Source organism: Lonchura striata, chromosome 3, assembly GCF_050655825.1.
Source record: "Lonchura striata isolate lonStrDom1 chromosome 3, ASM5065582v1, whole genome shotgun sequence".
In the NCBI taxonomy this organism is placed as follows: domain Eukaryota; kingdom Metazoa; phylum Chordata; class Aves; order Passeriformes; family Estrildidae; genus Lonchura; species Lonchura striata.
Genome location: NC_140705.1, coordinates 5,564,512 through 5,585,751, shown reverse-complemented (window position 1 = coordinate 5,585,751; position 21,240 = coordinate 5,564,512). Strand labels below are relative to the sequence as shown.

Sequence of the window (21,240 nt, the reverse complement as noted above, 5' to 3'; positions counted from 1 at the left end):
AATCTAAAGAGGGTTATTGAATACAAAGATGTTGCATTTGGTTAAAGTGCTTGAGCCACAGATCACTGGGTGCTGTATGACTGTTGAAGAAAATAATTATCATAAGCTTGTCTTGTAGTTATACTGATCATACCTTGCTGCTCTTGGAACCTTGGCAAAACAGAGATTTGTTTTGTCTCTCCTTTTGTATATTTAATTCTTCTTTTTCTGCTTTTATTTTTGGTTTGGCATTTTGGTTTTTTTTGTTTTTCCATCTGACCTCAGGAATAGCCAAGACTAGTGCAGTTTTTCTACTCAGAAATAAAGAGGTCAGTTTGGTGGTTCATGGGTTATGTTGTCCATACTATTTGATTTCATTCACATAGGATTTTGTGAATGTTACTATTTCATTGAAGTCAGAGAGGATTTCATGAACTGCAGGCATTTAAGCACAAAATTGAGAATCACTTGATTCACTCGATAGTCTCAATCTCCATATTGTCATCTTCCTTTCAGTAAATTCCAGACCAAAATCCACATTTCATAAGATTTTATTACCTATTACCCAGTAACTAGGATCAAATGTTATCATTTTTTTGTTCACATTTGCAAAGCCACAAGGGGCCAAACCTTCCCACCTACATTCACACTCAAGTTCAGATATCATGAAGTCAAAGGATCTGTTCCTAAAGTGAAGGTCATTAAGGTAATCCAAAAGTAAACACATTGTTTCCTAGGGAATGAGAAATACCAGCATTTTTTTTAAAGCTCATTCTGATAGGACTTGTAAATACAAGCTGTACTTGTAAACGGAGAAACGATCCCTAAGATAGGAGCCTGTGGCAGATTTTTTCATAGGGCATGTAATTTTAGTACTGAGAGTAAGAATAAGAACACAGGTTCAATGAAGAATACAAGGTATGCAGGTTAATGTGATTTTACTTTAATCAGTTTTCTTTATAAATGAACAGGAAGGAACTAAAGTGACCACAGGACATTTCACAACCATAGTAGTTGCCTCCCCTTGTACTGCATTTTCTTGACAAATAAAATGACAGAGGGGAGATTAATATTAGATATGATGAAGAAAATTCTTTACTGTGAGGGTGGTGAGACACTGACACAGGTTGTCCAGAGAAGTCATTCCCATCCCTGGAAGTGTCCAGGGCCAGGCTGGATGGGGCTCTGAACAACCTGAGATAGTGGAAGATGTCCCTACCCATGGCAGGGGGTTGTAACTAGGGATCTTTAAGGTCCCTTTCAATCCAAACTATTCTGTGATTCTATAATTCTCTTTATGCATTAAACTCAGACGTGATTAGCTGCTGGATCTTATAAACTAAATAAAAGCAGTAATTCATTGCATGACTAATAAATACTGAGTCACGACCCAGAGCAGACAAATGTGTGGAAAGCAGGCCTGGCATTCACAAGGACCTTGTTGACAGGCTGGAGAAATAGGCTGACACGAAGGTCAGCAATAGTAAATGTGGATGCTGTAACCCCATGCAAGGGTACAGCGTGTGGGGCAGCCACGTGCTGGGCTGTGTCAGCAGAGGTTACCAGCAGGTCAAGGGAAACAATGATTCCCCATGATCTGGCACTTGTGAGACCACATCTGGAATCTGTGGCCTGTTTTGTACTCCCAAGTACAAGAAGGACTTTGAAATACTGAAGCAGAGGGTCACCAAGAAATATAGGGGGTATATATGATGAAAGGCTGAGAGGCAAAAGCTTCTCAGCCTGAAAAAGAGGAGGCAAAATGGAAATTTCATTAATGTTTCCCAAAAGGGAAATGTCATTGCTGTTTCCAATGACAGGAGGAGATGGAGCCAGACCCTGCTTGAATGTGCATGGTAAAGGACAGAACTTGAACTGATATCTAATGGGAGAAAAACAGTTCTGATCAAAGATTGGAACTGGTTGGCCAGAGAACATGAGGAAGTCTCCATCTTTGGAGGTACCTCAAACTTGGCTGGTCAAGGTGCTGAACCATGTGATCTAATTGGACCTTTTATGAGCAGAGTCAAACTAGAGATCGCTGGAAGTCCCAAAACTTTTCTGGATTAAATTATTCTACCATCCTGTGATCCTGCACTGAAGTTTCCCATTTCAGATATTAAAATGGCTGGTGCAGTGGAATTGGAAGAGCTTTTTAAAGCAAATAGATGACAAACCAGCTCAGATTTCTAAGAACTGTTTTAAAATCTAGGTAGCATATAATTGGACTTTCCAGCTTCTGCACTTTCTGTAATCTGTAGCTGCTGGTATTTCCTGGAATAGATGTTTTATGTACATAAGGAACAGAGTTTTCTGTCTTTCATTTTGTCTCGGTTGCTGTGGTTTATTTTATCTATAATGTTGCTTGCTGTATTCTTCCGTAAGAATATGATCTGGCTGCTGTGCAAAATTGCACTTGGGGAGAGCTTCACACATCTGCTACAGCAAAGGAACTAGGAGCAGCAAGATTTAAGCTTCCTAAATGTCTGTTGAAGTGGTTAAATACGATTAAGCTGTGCATGTTGCAAAATGGGAGATGCATCCACTTGCAATCCACCAGAAAAAGGACCCACAACATTCTTACAGAACAGCATGGTAATATGCTGCCATATTTTATTCACTTGATCCAAAGCAGCATAATTCCATTTGGATCTTTAACCCCTCAAACTTTAAATTTTGTCTTTTCTATTCTTTCTTTCTGCTCTCCCATCTTTGTAAAAATTGAGGATACCTAGTCAGAGGACAAAACCATAATATATTGTCACTAGCAAAACTACTGATTTTGGATACAGAGGAAATTTTAGATCATATTTCATGTGAATTCAGTAAGATCTTGGTGAAGTAGGGGATCACAGTTGAAAGTGTGGGTTTATGTGTACAGAGGTAGCTCTTTTAACTTTATTCTGCAGGTGGTGGCAGGGTTTTGGAATTTCTTTGGCATAAGGAAGAACACAGAATCCTCTTTGGTGTCTTTATAGTATGCTGCACTCCGGGTGTACTATAAGACATTTCTACCACAGCAGTGGCAAGAAAGCAATGCAAAGTGGTAATACAAAACAAAATACACTGATACATGTATTTTATTCTCAGATAATTCCTTAACATATTTTCCACCCTCTGCTTTTGAGTGGCTCATGTGAGGGGCAGGGACAGGGACTCTTTGGTAGCAGTGTTTAAGTGCTGTTGAAACTTCGCCTCCAGCGCTTCGGAAGCAATCATTAAGTTTGGGTTTCCATTTGATCAAACAAAAGAAGGACGGGTAGTCTCTGTCAGGGGGCTGGATTTTATTTCCCAAGGCTAACAGCTATTTCCAGGACTTTGTCAGACCTACTGAGAGTTTTTTCTCCCACTGTCAGATGGTATTATTTAAAATCAGTTCATCCACTTGTGTGGGATCCATATCCTATATCATACAGGCAACTCTGACAAGAAGATGCTTTTACTGGGGGTGTTATTCAAAGCACTGTTGATTTTCTCAGGCTGCAGACATCTGCAGGAAAAGCTTGTAGAACATCCAGCATCTGGTATTGAGTCCTCACTCCTTACACAGACCATATCAAACAGTCTGGAAACGGAACACGTTCCCTACATCCGCTTCAAAATAACTTTTTTTTGTGTTTATTGCAGATGTATTAGCTGTCAGCTCGTATCATCAGCCAATTATTTTATATCTGAAAATTGTAATGGCATCCTCAGATGTACTAAAGTCAGGCAGATTTCCAGCTTCTAATCACACGCTTCTTAAAAGGGGAGTTAACTCTTGACATACCTCAAGGCTGGAGATGTGTTTTCTGCTTCCAGAATTTAGAGGAATGCGTTGGTGAGATGGCTCGTGTACCTTGCCAGCCTTGGTACCTTGAGCTGTATTCTTAAAAAAGAGACAAAAATGCTTCAGAGATGTTGGCATCTTTGAGAAATGCTAAATTTGACTCAAAAAATGTCAGAAAAATTCAGAAACAGTGAGAAATTCAAGATACCACTAATGAAGAATAATTTTTCCTCAGGATGTGTGATGGCATGAGAATCTATAGCAACTTCTAACAGCACAGTCAAGTAATTGATGCCAGACCGTGGCTGTTTGTGTTGCTACACCTTTAATTCTAAATACACTTCAACCTTACAAGCTGTGCCTCAGAATCTTGGTATTAAAGATACTGTTCATTGCATCCTAATGGTGTTAAATCTTTAATTGTAATATTTTAAACTGAAAACATTTTTTTCCATTCCTCTGAGTAGGGCTATTTACTGCTTAATTTTTATTTTTTTTTCATAGCTCTTTGATTCACATTGGAACCTCTCCACCTCCCTAAAACTCCCTAATCCTCCATTTCAGTTAGCCCAAACCTCCAGGAAAAATCTAAATAGATGTGAGAAATCCCTAGAAATGTGAACAGGTTTTGACATTTCAAAAACTAAATAATTTTCATTTTCACATTAAATTTAAAAAGTTTTCAGTGACCAGCGATAGGAATATCAGTTTTAACTATAGCATATATTTAATATTTATATAGCTGATTTTGAACAGGAATTAAAGCTGAGGCTTTTTTTCAGGAGGAACTCTTGCAAAGTTCTTGAATTCAAAGCTTTCTATCTTTAAGAAACAAACTGTGGCATGAAAGTAGAACCAAAAAATAAAAAAGAAGAATTCTTTCTATATGGTATCTCTTTTCCCCTTCTGGAATTGACTAAATATTTTACATGCTGAATGAAAGGTGCTAACTCCTTTGGAAAGGATTCTTTTCACTGTAAGCAATTTTAAGAATGTGTGCAGGGAATTGTGTCCTGATTATTTCTGTATGAGACTGATTGAATAAATATTCTATTCAAGAGCCATTATTACTACAGCATAAAAAAATTGTGTGTTAGACACTGCAAATTAGGAAGATGAAAACTAAAATTCCCCAAATTTGCTTTTTTTTCCCTGACAGTCTGAATACTCTTTATGACACTTTTAATTAATGATTAGAAATAAAGCAGTGACTTCTCTCCTATGATGGGGCTTAGAGGGGCTGAGCTGACTTAGAAAAACTAAAAATCCCGGCAATCAGTTTAATAGTTCATAATTAAATTTGCAAATCGGATTTCATTTAAATGAATTGTTTTAAAGTGATTTAAATTTATGTAATTCTACAGTATGCAATTACACTGAAGACCGGTGGTTTTGCTTTGAATTTTATAATATTATGGCAATTTTAAAATGTTTCAAGGTATTTTCTAATTATGCATGTGTTGCCAATAGAGGTAAAATTAGGCAAAGCTTTTTCAAAACTCTTTCTTACAGAATCATAGGTAGAATAAATGAAAGGAATAAAATAATTTGTAGTATCATAAATAAATATTTTTAAATACTCTTAGTAAATCAGAATATTCTTAATAAATCAGAATTATAAAATACCTGACATTTCTTAGTTATAGTTGTGATGCACTGGTAAAAGTTATTTTTGTGAGTATGGGCACAAGCTAATATGAATTCAGATTTAGTAAAAGAAAAGTCCAGTAGTTGTATATTTAGACAGCACTTGCAAACCCTTACTTTTGGAACTAAAACTAGCATCCCATAGCCAGCTCTATTTATTAATTAGTGCTGTGTTATGGAGTGTAGTTGAGAGTTTCAGAGATCATTGGCATCCAGTACTTTCTGAGGGATATGAAGATCTGTCCTCACTGAATCAAGGCTTGTTGCAAAGTAAAGGATGTTTAAAATAATCACACACGTCTGTGGAACAGTAGAAGTCTGCTGTAGGGTTTAGCTGAGTTGGTGTTAACATTAGCTCATTATATCAATATTTGTAAGGTTCAGATTCTCCAGGGCTGTTTCTTTGGAAAGCTGCATATATTCATTATCAGTTTAAACCATCAGCACAAGAACTGCCTTTGTCTTGGAAATACAAATAAAAACTTGTCAGTGGAAGATGAGGACTCTTTCCCACCTTACAAGTGAAGGGAGTATGTAACAAAGACTGCAGAAGGCTGAAATTTCAGCTGAAAGTATTATTTTCATGGCATGTCCAATACTAAAAAACTTTAAAATATTTCACAAAAATGTTAATTCTAATGTAACATTGGTTTAAATTCTGTATTACTTAAGCAAATATTTAAATATTATATTAGTTTTTCTGCATACTTGACATGAATATAATTCTACCTTCCTGCCAAGTATGTCAAAACCCAAATTCACTTCCATTTGCCAGGGTAAATGTTTATTTTGTTTTCCACATAATGTGCTCTTTAAAGTGTCACCAGGATACCAAATCTGATGGCTTTTTAATAGAGACATGGTGGGGGTTTTTTGCTTTCATTAGGAAACAGGATAAATTATCAGTGAAGCTAATGGTAATGAACCCATATACAGTAGATGCTCTTTGCTCTCCTTCCCCTCATCTCAGCACTTAAAAAAAAAGAAATTCACATCAAAACTATTGTCATGATACCTCATTTTTATAAATGCATGAAGGGTCTGGAGTTGGAAGTGGTGCTGGTGGGGGCAGAGCAAGGACCAGGATATGCAGAACCATTTCTTCTCTCAAAGGTGATCTGGGATGCCTCAGTGAGGCTCCCCAAACAACTTCTTGGTTTGTTTTGCCATGGAATGGGTGAGATTGTTTAAGAGATAATTCATGGGGAGGTCATTATTAAAAAACTGTGTTTGCTACTTTACTATCTGTGTTACAGAATGTCAGCCTACACTTATGTAGTTTTTCACGAGTAAGTGAGTTTGACTTTCCAATCTTAGCCAAAGTAACAAATCCGTGTTCATAAATTAAAATCTTGAATTTTCTGCTTTTATATCAGTAAAGTTTAATTGAAAAGCTTCAGTTCTGCTTCTGATGCAAAATAAAATGTAACTTATTTAAGTATTGCTGTGAAAGTTCCATGCATTTAATTTTTTTTTTTTTTTTTAAGTTTTTCCTGGGTTTTTTTTCCAAAGAAGGGAATGGGGATGTTTAATAAAAGAACTCCTCTAGTGCCTTTGGATGGTGGGGATTGTTTTGAATTAATGAGAGCATATGTTTCTTTGGTTTTATGTAAACGTTTAATAATTTTGTGGTATATTTATCAATGGGCATGGTATAAGAGACTAACTAAATAGATTGTTCCAAATTAGTCAAATTAGCTGATGGTTTAAATTAGGTTAATTCCAAATGTTAAATCATGTTGTTAAACCCCAGAATCTTCATGTTTTCCTTTTTCCTCTCTAACATTAGAAAGAGAAAAGAGTGTGAAAAAAAGAAGCATTTGCCAATTAAACAAACTGCCTTTAGGAAAATTATCTTATTATGATTCCATTTCTCATGTATATAGTGGAGATAATTCTCACAAGGCTACTATGAAGACAAATTTGTATTTAAAGAAATTAAGAAACAATAATGAACAGCAGCCTAAAATTTTCAGCATAGTTAAATAAATAACAATATAAAATATTTCAATTAACTTTTGACAAAAGAAATATTCACATCAGGCCAAGTTCTGTTCTCAGTGAAGGAAGTCCCAATTAAAAGCAAAAGAGCATAATGCTTTTGTTCAAAGCCTATCACTTCAGACAGCATTTTTTGGGTTTGTTTTTTTTTTTTCCTTGGGTCTCCTTTCCTTACTCTTCATACCTGGCACATTGTGAGGTTTGATTGTGTTTTTTTTCTCCATAGTCTGTGCAAGCTGGGAATATACAGCTATGGTGCATCGTGGCATCACCACACACAAGCTTTGTGCTACTTTATTATCAGTGCAAATAAAATGTCATCTTTGAAATGAGCCTTAAATATTATTAATTAAGCCTTTATTTGCACTCAGACATGCTTGGATGTCAAATTAGTAGCAGAACCCAGGTAAGAGTTCTGAATTTTGAGTCTGGTTGTCTTTAAGGTCAGGAAGTATGGACTTTTCAAAAGGCTGCTCAAAGAGCAGACAATTTCAGCCAGATTTCAGCCAGTAGAGCTGAGACATCTTTCTGTTATAAATTGTTTTGAGAAATCACAGAATCAAAAAGATCTTCCATTTCCAACCCCCTGCCATAACAGGTACACTTTACATTATCCCAAGTTTCTCCAAGCCCTATCCAGCCTGGCCTTGGACACTTCCAGGGATGGAGCAGCCACAGCTTCTTTGGACAGCCTGTGCCAGTGCCTCACCACTCTCACAGGGAAGAATTCTATCCTGATATCCCATCTAATCCTTAACTCTAGTAGTGGGAAGCCATTCCTCCTTGTCCTGCCCTTCCCTCCCTTGTCCCAGGTCCCTCTCCAGCTCTCTTGGAGCCCCTTTAGGCTCTGGAAGGGGCTCTAAGGTCTCCCTTCTCTTCTCAGGTTGGACATCCCCAGCTCTCCCACCCTGGCTCCATGGGAAAGGTGCTCCAGCCCTCTGAGCATCTTCATGTCCTCCTCTGGAACTGTTCCAGCAAGTCCACATCCACCTTTTGTTGGAGATGTGTATCTCGGGCAGTTCCTCCTGGTCACTGTTTTTCTAAGGGAAGCACTTCCTCTTTAGCTCAGTGTATGACTCATTTATTCCCTGAATTTCATGATGTGATTTTTATCTGGAGTTCCATGTCTTGCAATTATCAAATTAAAGGCTTTTCCAAAAGACTAAAGCCCCAACCACAGAATTAGAGTCAGTGGTGTAAATACCACAAGTTGAGAAATGTCTCTATGTTTCTGGTGTTAAGGAAGCAATACATTTTTGAGTACCACTCTGTATTGTTCTCTGGTTACAGCAGACTCTACCAGACAAAATAAATCCGAGTAATTTTGCATTCTCCAGTCATATGCCAAGGAGAGAACACCTACGAGTATTTACTAGCATGTATTTTAATTAATTAATTTTTATGTTTTCCTTTCAGACATTCATGAACACACACGATTTCATCGTAAAAGTTGATAGATTTGGACTTGTCATGGAAAATGGCTGAGTTGAACTGTTTATTCACATATTCTAGGTGCAACCTTAAACTAGGGGAGGTGTTTGTTGGGTGGCACCCTACAGATATTGGTATCAATTGAAGCTTTGCAGGGGACACTACAGAATCAGGACTTCACCTCTAAGTTGTAAGACCCAGTCTTGGCTTAACAAATGGATTACTGTACTGCACACCGAATTACTTATAAATGCAACAAAAAATGTATGTCTTTTTAATTTGTGTGTGTAAGTTTTGCCATTATTCTGGAAATCAGTCTTTTAAAAAAAAAAAATTTAAGAAGCAACCTAACTCAAAAAAAGCCCCATTAATTATAAACGTTTGTCATTCTCTGACTGAAAGACCATACCTGCACGGATATGTCTGTAGCATTATATTGCTTGTGAATCTTCTGCACAGAATAGTAATTACTCTTGTGCAGGATGACAAAAGAAAGGCCAGTACTGTGAGAACTGGCTGTTCAACTGGGAATGAATACAATACTGTTTTATTAAGACCAAGGGAAAAGACAGAATTGTAATAATTAAAAATAAGATGATTCAAAAGAATATATATTTTTCACATGGTCTGAAACTTACTCTGCTTTCTGCCAGTCAAAATTTTCCTTAATCTTCTATGATCCTCTTTTTAAAGTGAAATTTCAGGAGGGCATTTCACAGTCACTGTCAACAGACCTGATTAACAGAGTTAAATTTACAGGACAGTGAATTTCATCACAAATCTTTCTTACTAGTATATACCTTGGGTTCACGTCCTTTTCAACTTAAAGAGTATAAGAACAATCCTCTTGAAGACTTCCTTTCATTTCTCATTTAACATTAGTGAAACTATCAAAAGTATTTTTAGAGCCATGTGTTGATGGGGGCTGTTAGCAGGGAAGTTTCGGCATGCATTTTATTTTTTATTAGGTTTATTCTTTTATTTGCATTTGCCAGTTAAAGCCAGTGAATGAGAGAGGGCTGGTCCCAAGCTGTTCCCAAACTTACCTACTTTACTGAATGTGTTCCTGAACAATTTGTGTCTCTAAATTGAGTAATTCATGTTGTAGCTGGATGAATAGATAGAATATGTCTGAGAATTGAGTTTCATTTAAACTGAGTATGTCTAGGATTGACTGCCAGCTTAACTTGGGGCTGAAACAACCCCCTTCACCTCCTGCCATTCCATTTGGATCAGTAGGAGCAAGACTGGATCTCAAAGCTCTCTCCCACACCTAGAATGGTGAGGAAGTGTGTGAGGTGTGTTGTGCCTGTATTTTGCCCCATAAACAGCCTTGGGGCAAAATCCACTCCTTGAGTTTCTGGCCACAAGTCCAAACTGTCAGCTAAAAGAAATATTTAAAAAATAGAATGTAATGGCTGATTTTGACTGCCACTAAGAGAAAGAATTTAAAGCTCAAGATGCTAAAGAGGCTGCTTTGCTGTCTGTGTCTCCCACGCCTTGCAGTGATCCCTGTTTTGGTGACTGCAGGATTTACTGGTGAGGTGCTAAAACTGTTTATATGAACCTCCTTCATGAATGGATACAGAGTCAGGGTAAGGTTTCAGAGGAATGCTATCCAGAAGATATAAAGGTATCCTCATATTAACATAATATGTAAGGTTTTTGATGTAGCGCCAGATGGAAACCACAGGAAAGTGCTACAGTGTCCTCAACCAGAAAAGTGAGGGAAGTCAGTAGTCTTGATATATTAATATATCAATATATCCCACATAACTTTTTTCATTTGGTAGCATAGTTTATCCAAAATTATTTTATGTTTTTTTGGAAAGCACTGACATAAATTTAATGCATAGTTTTACACAATTCATAATGATGCATATTAGAGAAGAAAAAAATATTTTCCTGTAGAAATCAAAGGTATTCCATGAAATGGAATTTTTTTGTTTCAGGTTCCTCCCCTACATTTCATACTATCAGTAATAAATTTAAACAAGGAATTTGGATATGATATGGAACTGGTTCAAATAAATACAATGTATGTAGATTTTGCATATGTTCAAGGGCAAAGTATTACAGGGGCTGTGAGTCCCAATGAGGAGGTCAGTTCTATTTATTCCTTAAGCAATGAGATCATGACTGCTGGGAATTAATCCATTCATTTTGTTATTGGCTGTGCAATTTCATTTTCTTTCTTTCTTCATAATTCCCTTGAAATTTTTATATAATATTAGATAGTCCTGCTGGCTCCCTTCCCCTACTTATCTGCACATGCTTTGCTGGATTAATTATTTCATAGTTCCGGGGATGGAGGTAACTTTCAGCTGGGCACAAAGCTGTCCTTGTTTATTCTTGAATTGCTTGGAGATCAGAGCAGAAACTGAATTTACTGAGTCATTCTTTACTCTTGGCCCTTGCTTGGCCCTGAAATGGAAGTTGTTGCCCTGTTGGTGCTGATGATCCTCACCCCTCACTCATCAGAGGAGGAGTCATTTGGCTTTCTGAGGATGCCTGAGCTGGGCAGAGTAGACCCAGTCCAGCATCCCTCGAGCTCCACTGCTGATGGCCACAGCTGATGGACTTCAGACAAATTCATAGATGTCATCCATTTGACATTTTAAACACTGAGTTCAGGATGAAGTTACTCACTGGAAGTGTCTAATGTCTTTTTTGAAATAAAAGGACTTTAGATGACTAATTAGGTCTTCAGTTCTTCAAGTGAATTTCATCTTTTGTCTCTGAACAGAAATTCTACAATGAAGATTATAATTTTAAAGTATATTTCAATTAATATTTAATAGTTCACTCTTTTCTTCTTGTCATTTACAGTTGTAGAGCCTTAAAATCTCTGTAACATTTGAGATTTTTAAGGTTTTAAGGTCTTAAAACTCTTTTTATTTTAGGGAATTATACTAATAATACTGTGGAGAAAAAAGCAAAACTATTTTTACTGTGAAAATTCATAAAAATTGAGATCAGCTTGGTCTACCAGAAAAAGACCTCATCTTTTCTTCTAGTATTGGGAGCATTGTTCTAAGTACATGAACACTCAGAGCCTTTATTCAATCAAAGGCCCTAAGTTTGCTATGCAGATTTGTTCACCTTAATGTCTGCTACAGAATGTATGGTATGTTCTCTAAGAGATGGGTAAAAAAACCCTGGATTTGGTACTTTATAACCAAATTAAGTATTACATTAGAAAAGCTATTTATCTTTCTCCAAATAACATTTTTTATTTTCTTTATAAAACTCTGAGTAAGCTTAGACTTCAAAAATGCTTACTCCTAACCCCATCCCCTTTTTTTTTGTTGCTTACCAATTCAAGGGATTCTCAGAACAGTAAATACTGTTTTTTCCTTTATGTAAGGGTAGTCTTCAGATAGTGATAATCTTCAGATCATGTCAACATTCAGAAGACTAAAAATGTATTTTCAGCATATTTTGTAAATTCTTTAATATTCAGCTACCTTGTGCTTTATTTCTTGGGTTTTTTGCTGGTTTTTTTTAACCTAGGTAATTTTTCACAGAATCACAGAATGGTTTGGGTTGAAAGAGGCCTTAAATATTATCTCATTCCAACCCCCTGCCATGGCCAGGGACCTCTTCCCAGGCTGCTCAGTCTGGTCTTGGGCACTTCCAGGAATGGGGCAGCCACAGCTTCTTTGGGCTCCCTGTGCCAGGGCCTGGCCACCCTCACAGGGAGGAATTCCTTCCCAATATCCCTGTGTCAGTGTGAACCAATCCCCCTTGTCCTGTGACCCCATCCCTTGTCCCTCTCCAGCTCTCTTGGAGCCCCTTTAGGCACTGGAGGGGGCTCTGAGCTCTCTTTTCCAGGCTGAACAACCCCAGCTCTCCCAGCCTGGCTCCATAGGAAATGTGCTCCAGCCCTTGGAGCATCTCCATTGTCCTACAGCAATTCGGGCCTTGACCACTCTGTAGTTTTTGTCCTTTCACCCCAGAGCTGTCAGGCACAGCATACCTTTATTAACACCTGTTATTCTCTAGTCTAAATCAAAATTAAATTATCTATTATTCTATTCTGGCAATACGAGCCCTTGCAGGGCAACTTTGGTTTTCCCTGGGATAGCAACCCGGCAGCTTTGAAACCGTGACAGGCCCACAGTGAGAGTTCTTGAGCAGAGGGAATCAGGGAATCACTCCACAGGATGGAAGCCAGCACCTTTATCCCAGCACTGTTGCCAAGCACAAGGGTGTCCAGCCGTGCCACATACGTTTTTCAAATGTTCCAGCTTAGCAGCTCCTGGGCACAATTCCTCCAAACACAGAGCAGTCCATGAGCAAGTTAATGTTTGGCCTCCTGCCTTCTTCCCCCACCACACAAAGAGCTTTGTATGTCAAGTGTGAAAGCTTCAGAATGGAATAAAAATAAGATTATTTTTCATCCTGGATGGTAGGTAACAATGTGCAACTCTTCACCTTTTTCTTTCCTCTCCTTTTTTAGTGCTTTATGCTGAAAGAGAGATATAATGCACCACATGTTTGGAAGACTAAGCAGACATTTACTGTGCCAGGTCCTATCTACTGCATCCTTCAGCATGTTCCAAGGAAAGCATGCAAAGTATTTTAACTCTGCTGTATAGCACATAACTCAGCTTCTTAACTGCTTAGAGTGACTGGGACTACTAGAGAGGGAGTAAAAACTATTTTTAATTCTTTTGATAAACCAGTTGAGCAGTGTCATTGCTGCCATTTGTTGTATCTGCTTCATTTTTTGAAGCAGGGATGATATAGGAGAAAAAAATACTGCTTGTGGTCTTGAGGAGTGAAGAGGAAAAAGATTTTGTCTTTGGGTTGGCGTTTCCTTAAAGATGACCCAGCTGTGCCACTCATCTGTTCATTTCTGCTGCATTTGATGGTTATTTATAGACTATTCTAAAACTGGGAGGACTAAAGGAATGTCTTTATCCTTCAAACTGTGAGGTTCCATGCCATCATGTCAGGGTTCTTTGGTTAAAGTTAAAAGTTCTTTGGTTCTTTGGTTAAAGTTAAAGAATTAGGAAAAAAAGTAAAGTCCAGTTATTTATGACAAACACAATTTTATTTGGTGGCGGTTTAGAGCATCACACTGGAATCCACTTTTAAAAATTATTTATTTTAAAGAGAGAATTGAAGGAAGAAAATAATTCTATTTCACATAGATGTAAGTAATTTTGCTAAATAAAAATATTTGTACAGAGAGAAATCCATTGAAAGAATTTATTTAGCATATGGTAACAACATTAAATCCAGTGTTTAAAAAACCACTGTATACAACTTGTAGAGAGAAATTAAGTCCCTGTTGGAAAAATGCCTCAGCAGCACCTTTCTTTTAATAAACCTTTGAGATTTTTCACTTATAAAGAAACTCGTAATACTTACAATGAAACCTGTAGTCTTTGACAGTGATTTTTCAGAGCTTTGTGGTCTGTTTGCTGAGACTAGCCATTGCTGAATCATTTAATTTAATATAACTGCTTTTGGGATTAATCTGCTTCTGCTGTTCCCATATTACATTATGGGATGCCTTGAAAGTTAAAGTATCCTTGTCAAATTTCGATGTGTTGGGGTTTTTCTATCATCTCAGGTAGGACTTTGAAGAAAAATTCCTCCCATTACCATGTCATTTCATTTTGTTTTTCCATGCCTTCCTTTTTGTGTCAAGGGGTTTTAAATCCCTGGGAGGGCTATATGTGAAGGGTAATAGCCAATGGCTTAACATGTAGGTGGCAACAGGAAAAAAAAAAAGGATTACAGAATTTAAATCACATTGAAAAAACACAGCTTTTAAAATTATTTGAAGAAGATATCTCTTAAATATGTGAAAAATTAAACCCCAAATTAGAGGCTTTTATAAAGCATAAAATAAAACTACACAAGGAATTATAGGACTGCTGTTTCTAGGATGTATTATGTGAGAAGTGTCCTGTGCTGTGCAGGAATTCAGATTAGATTATCTCTTTGATGCCTTCTGTTTTCAAAAGTATAGCTGAATTAATTCAGGGGCAAATGAGAGTTCTGTAATGAGTTGAAGTTACATAATGAATTGTGAAAATTATTTTTAAAGTAATAAAAACTCACTTTAGACTTATCTTGTTGGAATGCGTTAACTGAAAATTTTTACTAATATGAAATGGCAGCTCCTCAAAATCTAGTCAGGTTGTCAGAGCCATACATAAGAGAACTAGAAAATGCCTGAGTAAAACAATTTATACCATAGTGACTAAAGGTCCAAATAATAGTTGAAATTATTGACTGGGTAGAGATGAAAAGAAAGGACTATCCAGGTGTATTCCTGGTCAGCCTGTGGTTTAGTTTACAGCTAAATTGAACATGTTGACTGTGAAGCCAGTCTCATAAATGAAGGGTTGGATGGTTGTAGGAGAGTGACCTAAAAGGCATAGAATAGAGGAGGAAACTGTGAATTTGAAGTGCTAATTTTATTTAACTGCTTTCCCCCCTGATTTGATAGCTGATAAAGCCAAATGCAGGTTGTATAGCATGGGGACACACATATATACATGCATATATATATAGATATATACATACTTATCAATAGCTCTATTGTCTTCTATTAAATCAAATTAAAGAACTCTGCAATTTTGATTTCAACGGATGTAAAATTTTTCAGGGCATCAGAGCAAAAATCATGTCTATGTGTATGGCTTTTCCCTTGTTTTTTGTCGTTGGTGTGAGCATACCTGTACTTTTCATTCTTTGTGGGTGGTTTCTTGAGCTTCATGGGGCTCACTGCACAAGCACAGCCTCAGTGCCATCAGCCTATCCTGACACCACTTTGTGTCAGTAGTGATAGTTCAGGCGTGATGATTTATTCAATGAATTAATTTGGAAGACACTTATATTCCTTTCCTGGTTGTTTAAAACAATCTGCTTGGTTGAGAGATTGGATTAAGCTGTTTGCTTCTGACAGTGACAAACCTTCTTTTTAATTTAATCACCTCTTGCTGCCTCTGATATGTGAAGGGTTTAATCTCTTGTGGAGACCAGATCTTTACCTTGTGAAACTCACCCTTGCTCTGTTGAAGTAAACAGAACTCAAGCACCTGCTCAGACCTAACCATGGACTTCAGTGCTGCTTCAACCACGATTCAGTTGCAGCATCCTGTATATGTGGAGGGGGGAGTGTGCATAGTGTTTGTGGTTTCATTACTTGACTCTTTTGAGATTCATTCTTTTGATTGTCACTGGACTCCATGTGAAATATATTCTTAAGTGCAGTAGTGAACATTTGAAGATATTTTTTCTCCCACAAGCTCTAATTCAATCTAATTTCCTTTCTTTTCCTGAAGTGTTCAGATGTATAAAAATTGTAGCGTAAATTAATAGTAAAAAAAAAAAAAAAAAAAAGAAACAGGCACATGTGCCATTTATTTATTACTGGGTATTGAGGGTGGGAAGGGACCCTTCAATGCCCCTTTCTGTCTGGCACATCAGTGTGATGGAATTTATTAATTTCACAATTTAGAAGTGCACAGGTTCAGTTCTGCTCAGTGGAGAACTTGTTGGCCCCAGTTGAGGAGAGCATTTTACACACAGTCAGAATACTCATGTGCTTCAGTTTAAACATATATCTTGGTCAGGACAGCAGTGTTCAGCACCTCTCTTCTCTCAGCCCTCACCACTGGGCTGGGTGAGTAGTGTGGAGGCTGGATTTGAAAACAGGAATTGACACTTTCCTCTGGGAAATTTAACTCACAAGACTAATAAGCCATCTGTGGTTTATATTTCTGCATTTTGACTTGTTCAATGCATGTTTAATTTGGGAGGGTTGCTTCAAGGTTGTGGCAAGGGTGCTTTGGTGCTCTAATTTCTGTTGTGGAATGCAGTCTTGTTGGAATAAGGTACATCATGTACTTTTACTCTTTTGTCAGAGAGCAGAAAGACAAACACGAACCATGGACTCGGTCCAGTATGCAGAATTCTGTGAAAGTCGGCAATTGAGTTTTTGTAAGTATTATAATGGCTGCACTATATTAAGATGTTTGATTATTATTTCATTTAATAGAGAGCACACCAGAACCTCATGTTTTTTGAAAGCGCTTTTGTTTCATCCGCAGTAATAAAACTTTGAATTCTTTGTCTGTGTAACTCCTGGGAACAGTTAATTTAGCACAGTTTCAGGCCGTCAGGCAGAGTATTTTATTTGAATATTTACCAAGCTTTCTATGTGCTCAAATACTGAGCTGGTGAGGACGACTGCAAAGACAGAACTGGTGAGGAGTTAATGGATTAAAACCACACTTGCCCAAAGTCTGTCATGGTGGTGCTAAAGTCGGCACATTAGAAAAGTTTCATGGCTGCAGGTTTTTTGGAATGCTTCTAAAATTAGAGAAGAGCAGCAAGTTTTGCTTTTATTTCCCGATCCACAGAGACACAAAGAACTTACTAAAGAGTCTTTTCTATTTTAAGCTGTAAGCTCCTGCTGTGGAATTTATTCACCATTAGCCAAGTTCATCAGTATACACCATTCCAACACTAATAACATGATGACAGAATTAGGGCTTTACTAGCACTGAAAACCAACTTACTAGAAGTACTTGTGGGCCACGACTATAATGAGCTGTAAATTAATGGGCTTGATCATGTAGTAAAACATCATTACAGAATTGGTTAAGTGATGACTAAGGTTTTAGGTTAAATGTCAGAGAAGGGGAGGTGAAGGAGCCAGTAAAAATCATGACAAAACAGCACATGATCCTACAGCACACAACTGAGCACAGTGCTGTTGTTAAGGAGAGACCTTATCTTGTTCTTCCTTTTAAATTCAGAGAAAGAGTGACTCATTTATGGCAAATAAATGACACATTTGAGATACTGCTCTCCATCAGCAAACATCAGCAAATGTAGGAAAACACATTTTGTAAGCATTTCTTTTTCTAATTCAATATGTTTTTTATGTTTAGTTATAATTTGGCATCACACATCTGTGAACCATTAGATAAATGATACTTCAGATTAGAGTGACTTCAGGAAATGAGAGGTTTGTGATAAAGTCATTTTTAAAACCCCAAAATTGCCATCTGGAGACAGAACAAATAAAAATCTTAAATTTTCAAAATAAAATAGAATGTTGCTGACTAAGACATTATAAGTGTGATCTATAAAAATATCTCAGTGTTGTTTTCACAGTGTTTTTAAATGTCCATGTCTATATGGTTCTTTTTCACTGACATTTAATGTCATTAAGGAAAAAGAGAATTACAGTGGTTAGAAAATAGTACAAGAAAGACTTGGGCACAAATTCAATTGCACAAAATGAGCTCAATTAGACAGAATGCACTAAAGGCCATGCAGAACATTTGTCCAAGGGCTTTTTTTACTTATTTATTTCAGTAAAAATTGATTGTGTTACTATGTTTAACAAAGTGTATTGCTGTAATGTAAGCCCATAAAAACTGTGTCACAAGAGAATGAACCTGGAAGGGACTTCAGGAAATTTTCTAAAAGTATATATTAATAATCACAGCTCCAGATAGCTGCACTTTAAAGACAGGCAAAAGAAAAGGTCTCTCAAAGGATCAAGTACTACAGAATTGCAAACTTAAATTCTAGGGAACATTTTGTGATGATTTTTTCACCTTCACACTTCTCATGTTTCTTTTTTTTGTTATTTGTTTTTTTCTTTAGTGATGCAATGTAGCCTTCCACTGACCTTTTTTCTGTTTAACACCTGATTTGTCTGTAGCTTTTTAGTCTTGATTGAAAGCTCTTTTTCAAAGAGTTGTTCCCACTTCCTTCAGATGATTTTTCCACCTTGTATTTACTTTGTTTTGGTTGTCCTGTATCACAAACAACCCTCATTAAGATCTCTGGTTTCAATAGCTCCTTTATGTCCACAGATTTCTATGATCATCTTGTCCACTGCTCACCTAAGATCAGCCTCTTTTTTCCCTTCTTTTACTATCCAAGCAAATATTAAATTTCACTATACCATATTTTTTGTTGCCCTATTTCTGAATCGATCTCACCCATTAACAGTGTGAAGTTCTTGTCTGAATGTTGATTTTACATCTATCCTTATTTCTTTATATACAAACCACACTTAAAAAACACACTTATACAAATAATTTTGGCTCACTCATCAGTGCCTCAGCTCTGTAAAGCTAACACCAGGACTTCCAAGTTCTTCTGTCCTTCATTTATCTTTGCTATTGTTAATACAATTATATCAATTTTATCTAGTCTCTTATTTGTGTGGATTTCTTCTAATGTTTTTTAATTTATCAAAGATGTGGTGCAATCATTTTATTTATTTTATAGTAATCTATTCTAAAGCAAGTTTGTCTGGTCCACACTCCTCTGAGGTTGGACCTTCCTTGTTCTGAAATCTCCTGTGTGATCAATTATTTTGTTTTTTTTCTCTTTAGTCAATGTGCTTATGGGTCTCCAAAATGTATGAAATAACAGTCTTTCCGCACTGGTTCCATTTTGAGAATTCCTTCTTTGGCCAAATAAAACGCACTCACACCAATTGCTTCCGTTTTGCAGCATTTCTGCAAAATCAAAAAAATTATTATTTTGGCCTGTCATTAACTTTTATTTTTTCTCTTATGACTTTAATTGACAGCAAAGAAAGCATCCAAGTTCCGTGACTGGCTGGACTGTAGCAGTATGGAAATAAAGCCAAATGCAGTTGCAATGGAGATTTTGGCATATTTAGCATATGAAACTGTGGCCCAGGTAAGGGACTGATTGAACTCTAGTGAAAATTAATTAACTACAACCCAGCCTCAGCCTCAGGGTTCTTCAGCTCTCCAAGCTCTCTGGATTCATGGAGTTATGGGGTGGTTTGGGTTGGAAGGGACCTCAAGGCTCATCCAGTTCCAACCCCCAGCCATGGACAGGGACAACTTCCATTTCCATGAGACAAGCTCAAAAATCCAGGCTGTCTTTCAATTTGCTGTGTGACAGATGTGTGATGTGCTGTGTTCATGCATCTCATACACAAACAGAAATGTTTTATAATGGCTGCAAGAGAGAGGGGAGTCCAGCATGAACTTTTCAAGTCCAAACTGAAACCACACACTTTGCTATGTGACCTTTGGCAGTGCACTGAGGCTCATTCAATCCCATTGCACAACTGGATTAGAAAGAAGGATTTCCTGGAAAACAGAATGTTACCTTAGTGCCAAGCCAAGCCCTCTTGGGTAGATAGATTGCTCCATATATTTACAGAAGTAGAAGAGAAAGTCTCTTTAGGCTGAAATATCTGAATAAGTTTATTTTCATCTGAGAAACATTGAGAATATTCTGCTTCAACCCACAGCCCTCACTCTCCCATTGTTACAATGGCATTTTAGTACCATGTCAGTAATCCCACCTGTTTTGCCTCTCCAGCTGGTGGACTTGGCCCTTTTGGTTAAACAGGACATGACTCCCAAAGCTGGTGACCCATTCAGTCATGCCATATCTGCCACCTTCATACAGTACCACAACTCTACTGAGGTAAAACTTGCTTTTTCACATATTAATGCATTTTACATTTTGCTTGTAAATGTATTTTCTTCATTATCAAATGTGCTATTGATGCAGACTTCTGCTATGGAGTTTATAAACTATTAAGTTATGGATTTAGGTGGAAATATATTAAATTATAATTCTAAATGTTAAATTCTTAGCAGCGCCTTTATAATTAAATATAAGTCCTCTTTTCTTGGGTGAAAATTTCTTCTGTGTTCAGGGCTCTGTTGCAGATTTGGAGATTAAAGGTTTCAAAATTGGCAAGTGCACTAAGTACTGCGTTGCAGGCATTGATATTATACAGATATTATAATAACTTCTTGCATCTTTTCCAACAGGGAATCTGAGAAGGAAATAGCTGGGGTGGGGTCTATTTGTGATTTGATTATATTGTGGCTGTTTGACATCTTGCTTTTACAGCCACACCTCTTAGGGCAGTCTGCGAGTGTGAAGACCAGTCTTGACTCCCCTGAGAACACACCACCCCCTACACCCACCCCGCCAGCATCAGCAGGGCAGCAGCACCTTGGGAAAACCCCCTCAGGAGCCTTGGGGAATGGTGGAATTGGACAGGACTCCACCAAATCCAAACAAAGGAAAAGGAAAAAGGTATTTGGTGAAAAAAGGTATATTCCTAGGGGAAAAAAAAAAAAAAAAAAAAAAAAAAAAACCACCAAACCCCAAAACATCCTCAGGAAATCATCTCAGAATCACAGAATGGTTTGGGTTGGAAGGGACCTTAAAGATCATCCAGTTCCCACTCCCTTCCATGGTCAGGGACACCTTCCACTAGACCTGGTTGCTCCAAGCCCCCATCCAACGTGGCCTTGAACACTTCCAGGGATGGATATCCACAGCTTCTCTGGGCAACCTCTGCCAGGGCTTCTCCACCCTCATATTATAGGGTCAAATGTGTGGTATAGTGTTTTTTGTCT

The 21,240-nt window shown here is 37.4% G+C and overlaps 1 protein-coding gene across 7 annotated transcripts in view; it reads left to right on the top strand.

Moving 5' to 3' along the window:
• Nucleotides 1-21,240, top strand: part of SUPT3H (SPT3 homolog, SAGA and STAGA complex component) — a 260,596-nt gene that overhangs the window by 187,633 nt on the left and 51,723 nt on the right. For all 7 annotated transcript variants that reach the window (XM_085576234.1, XM_085576235.1, XM_085576233.1 and 4 more), the window contains 4 exons: nucleotides 16,717-16,792; nucleotides 19,413-19,525; nucleotides 20,183-20,290; nucleotides 20,726-20,914. In XM_085576234.1, coding sequence (XP_085432360.1) covers nucleotides 16,717-16,792; nucleotides 19,413-19,525; nucleotides 20,183-20,290; nucleotides 20,726-20,914 — 486 coding nt within the window. The remainder of the gene's footprint in view (nucleotides 1-16,716; nucleotides 16,793-19,412; nucleotides 19,526-20,182; nucleotides 20,291-20,725; nucleotides 20,915-21,240) is intronic.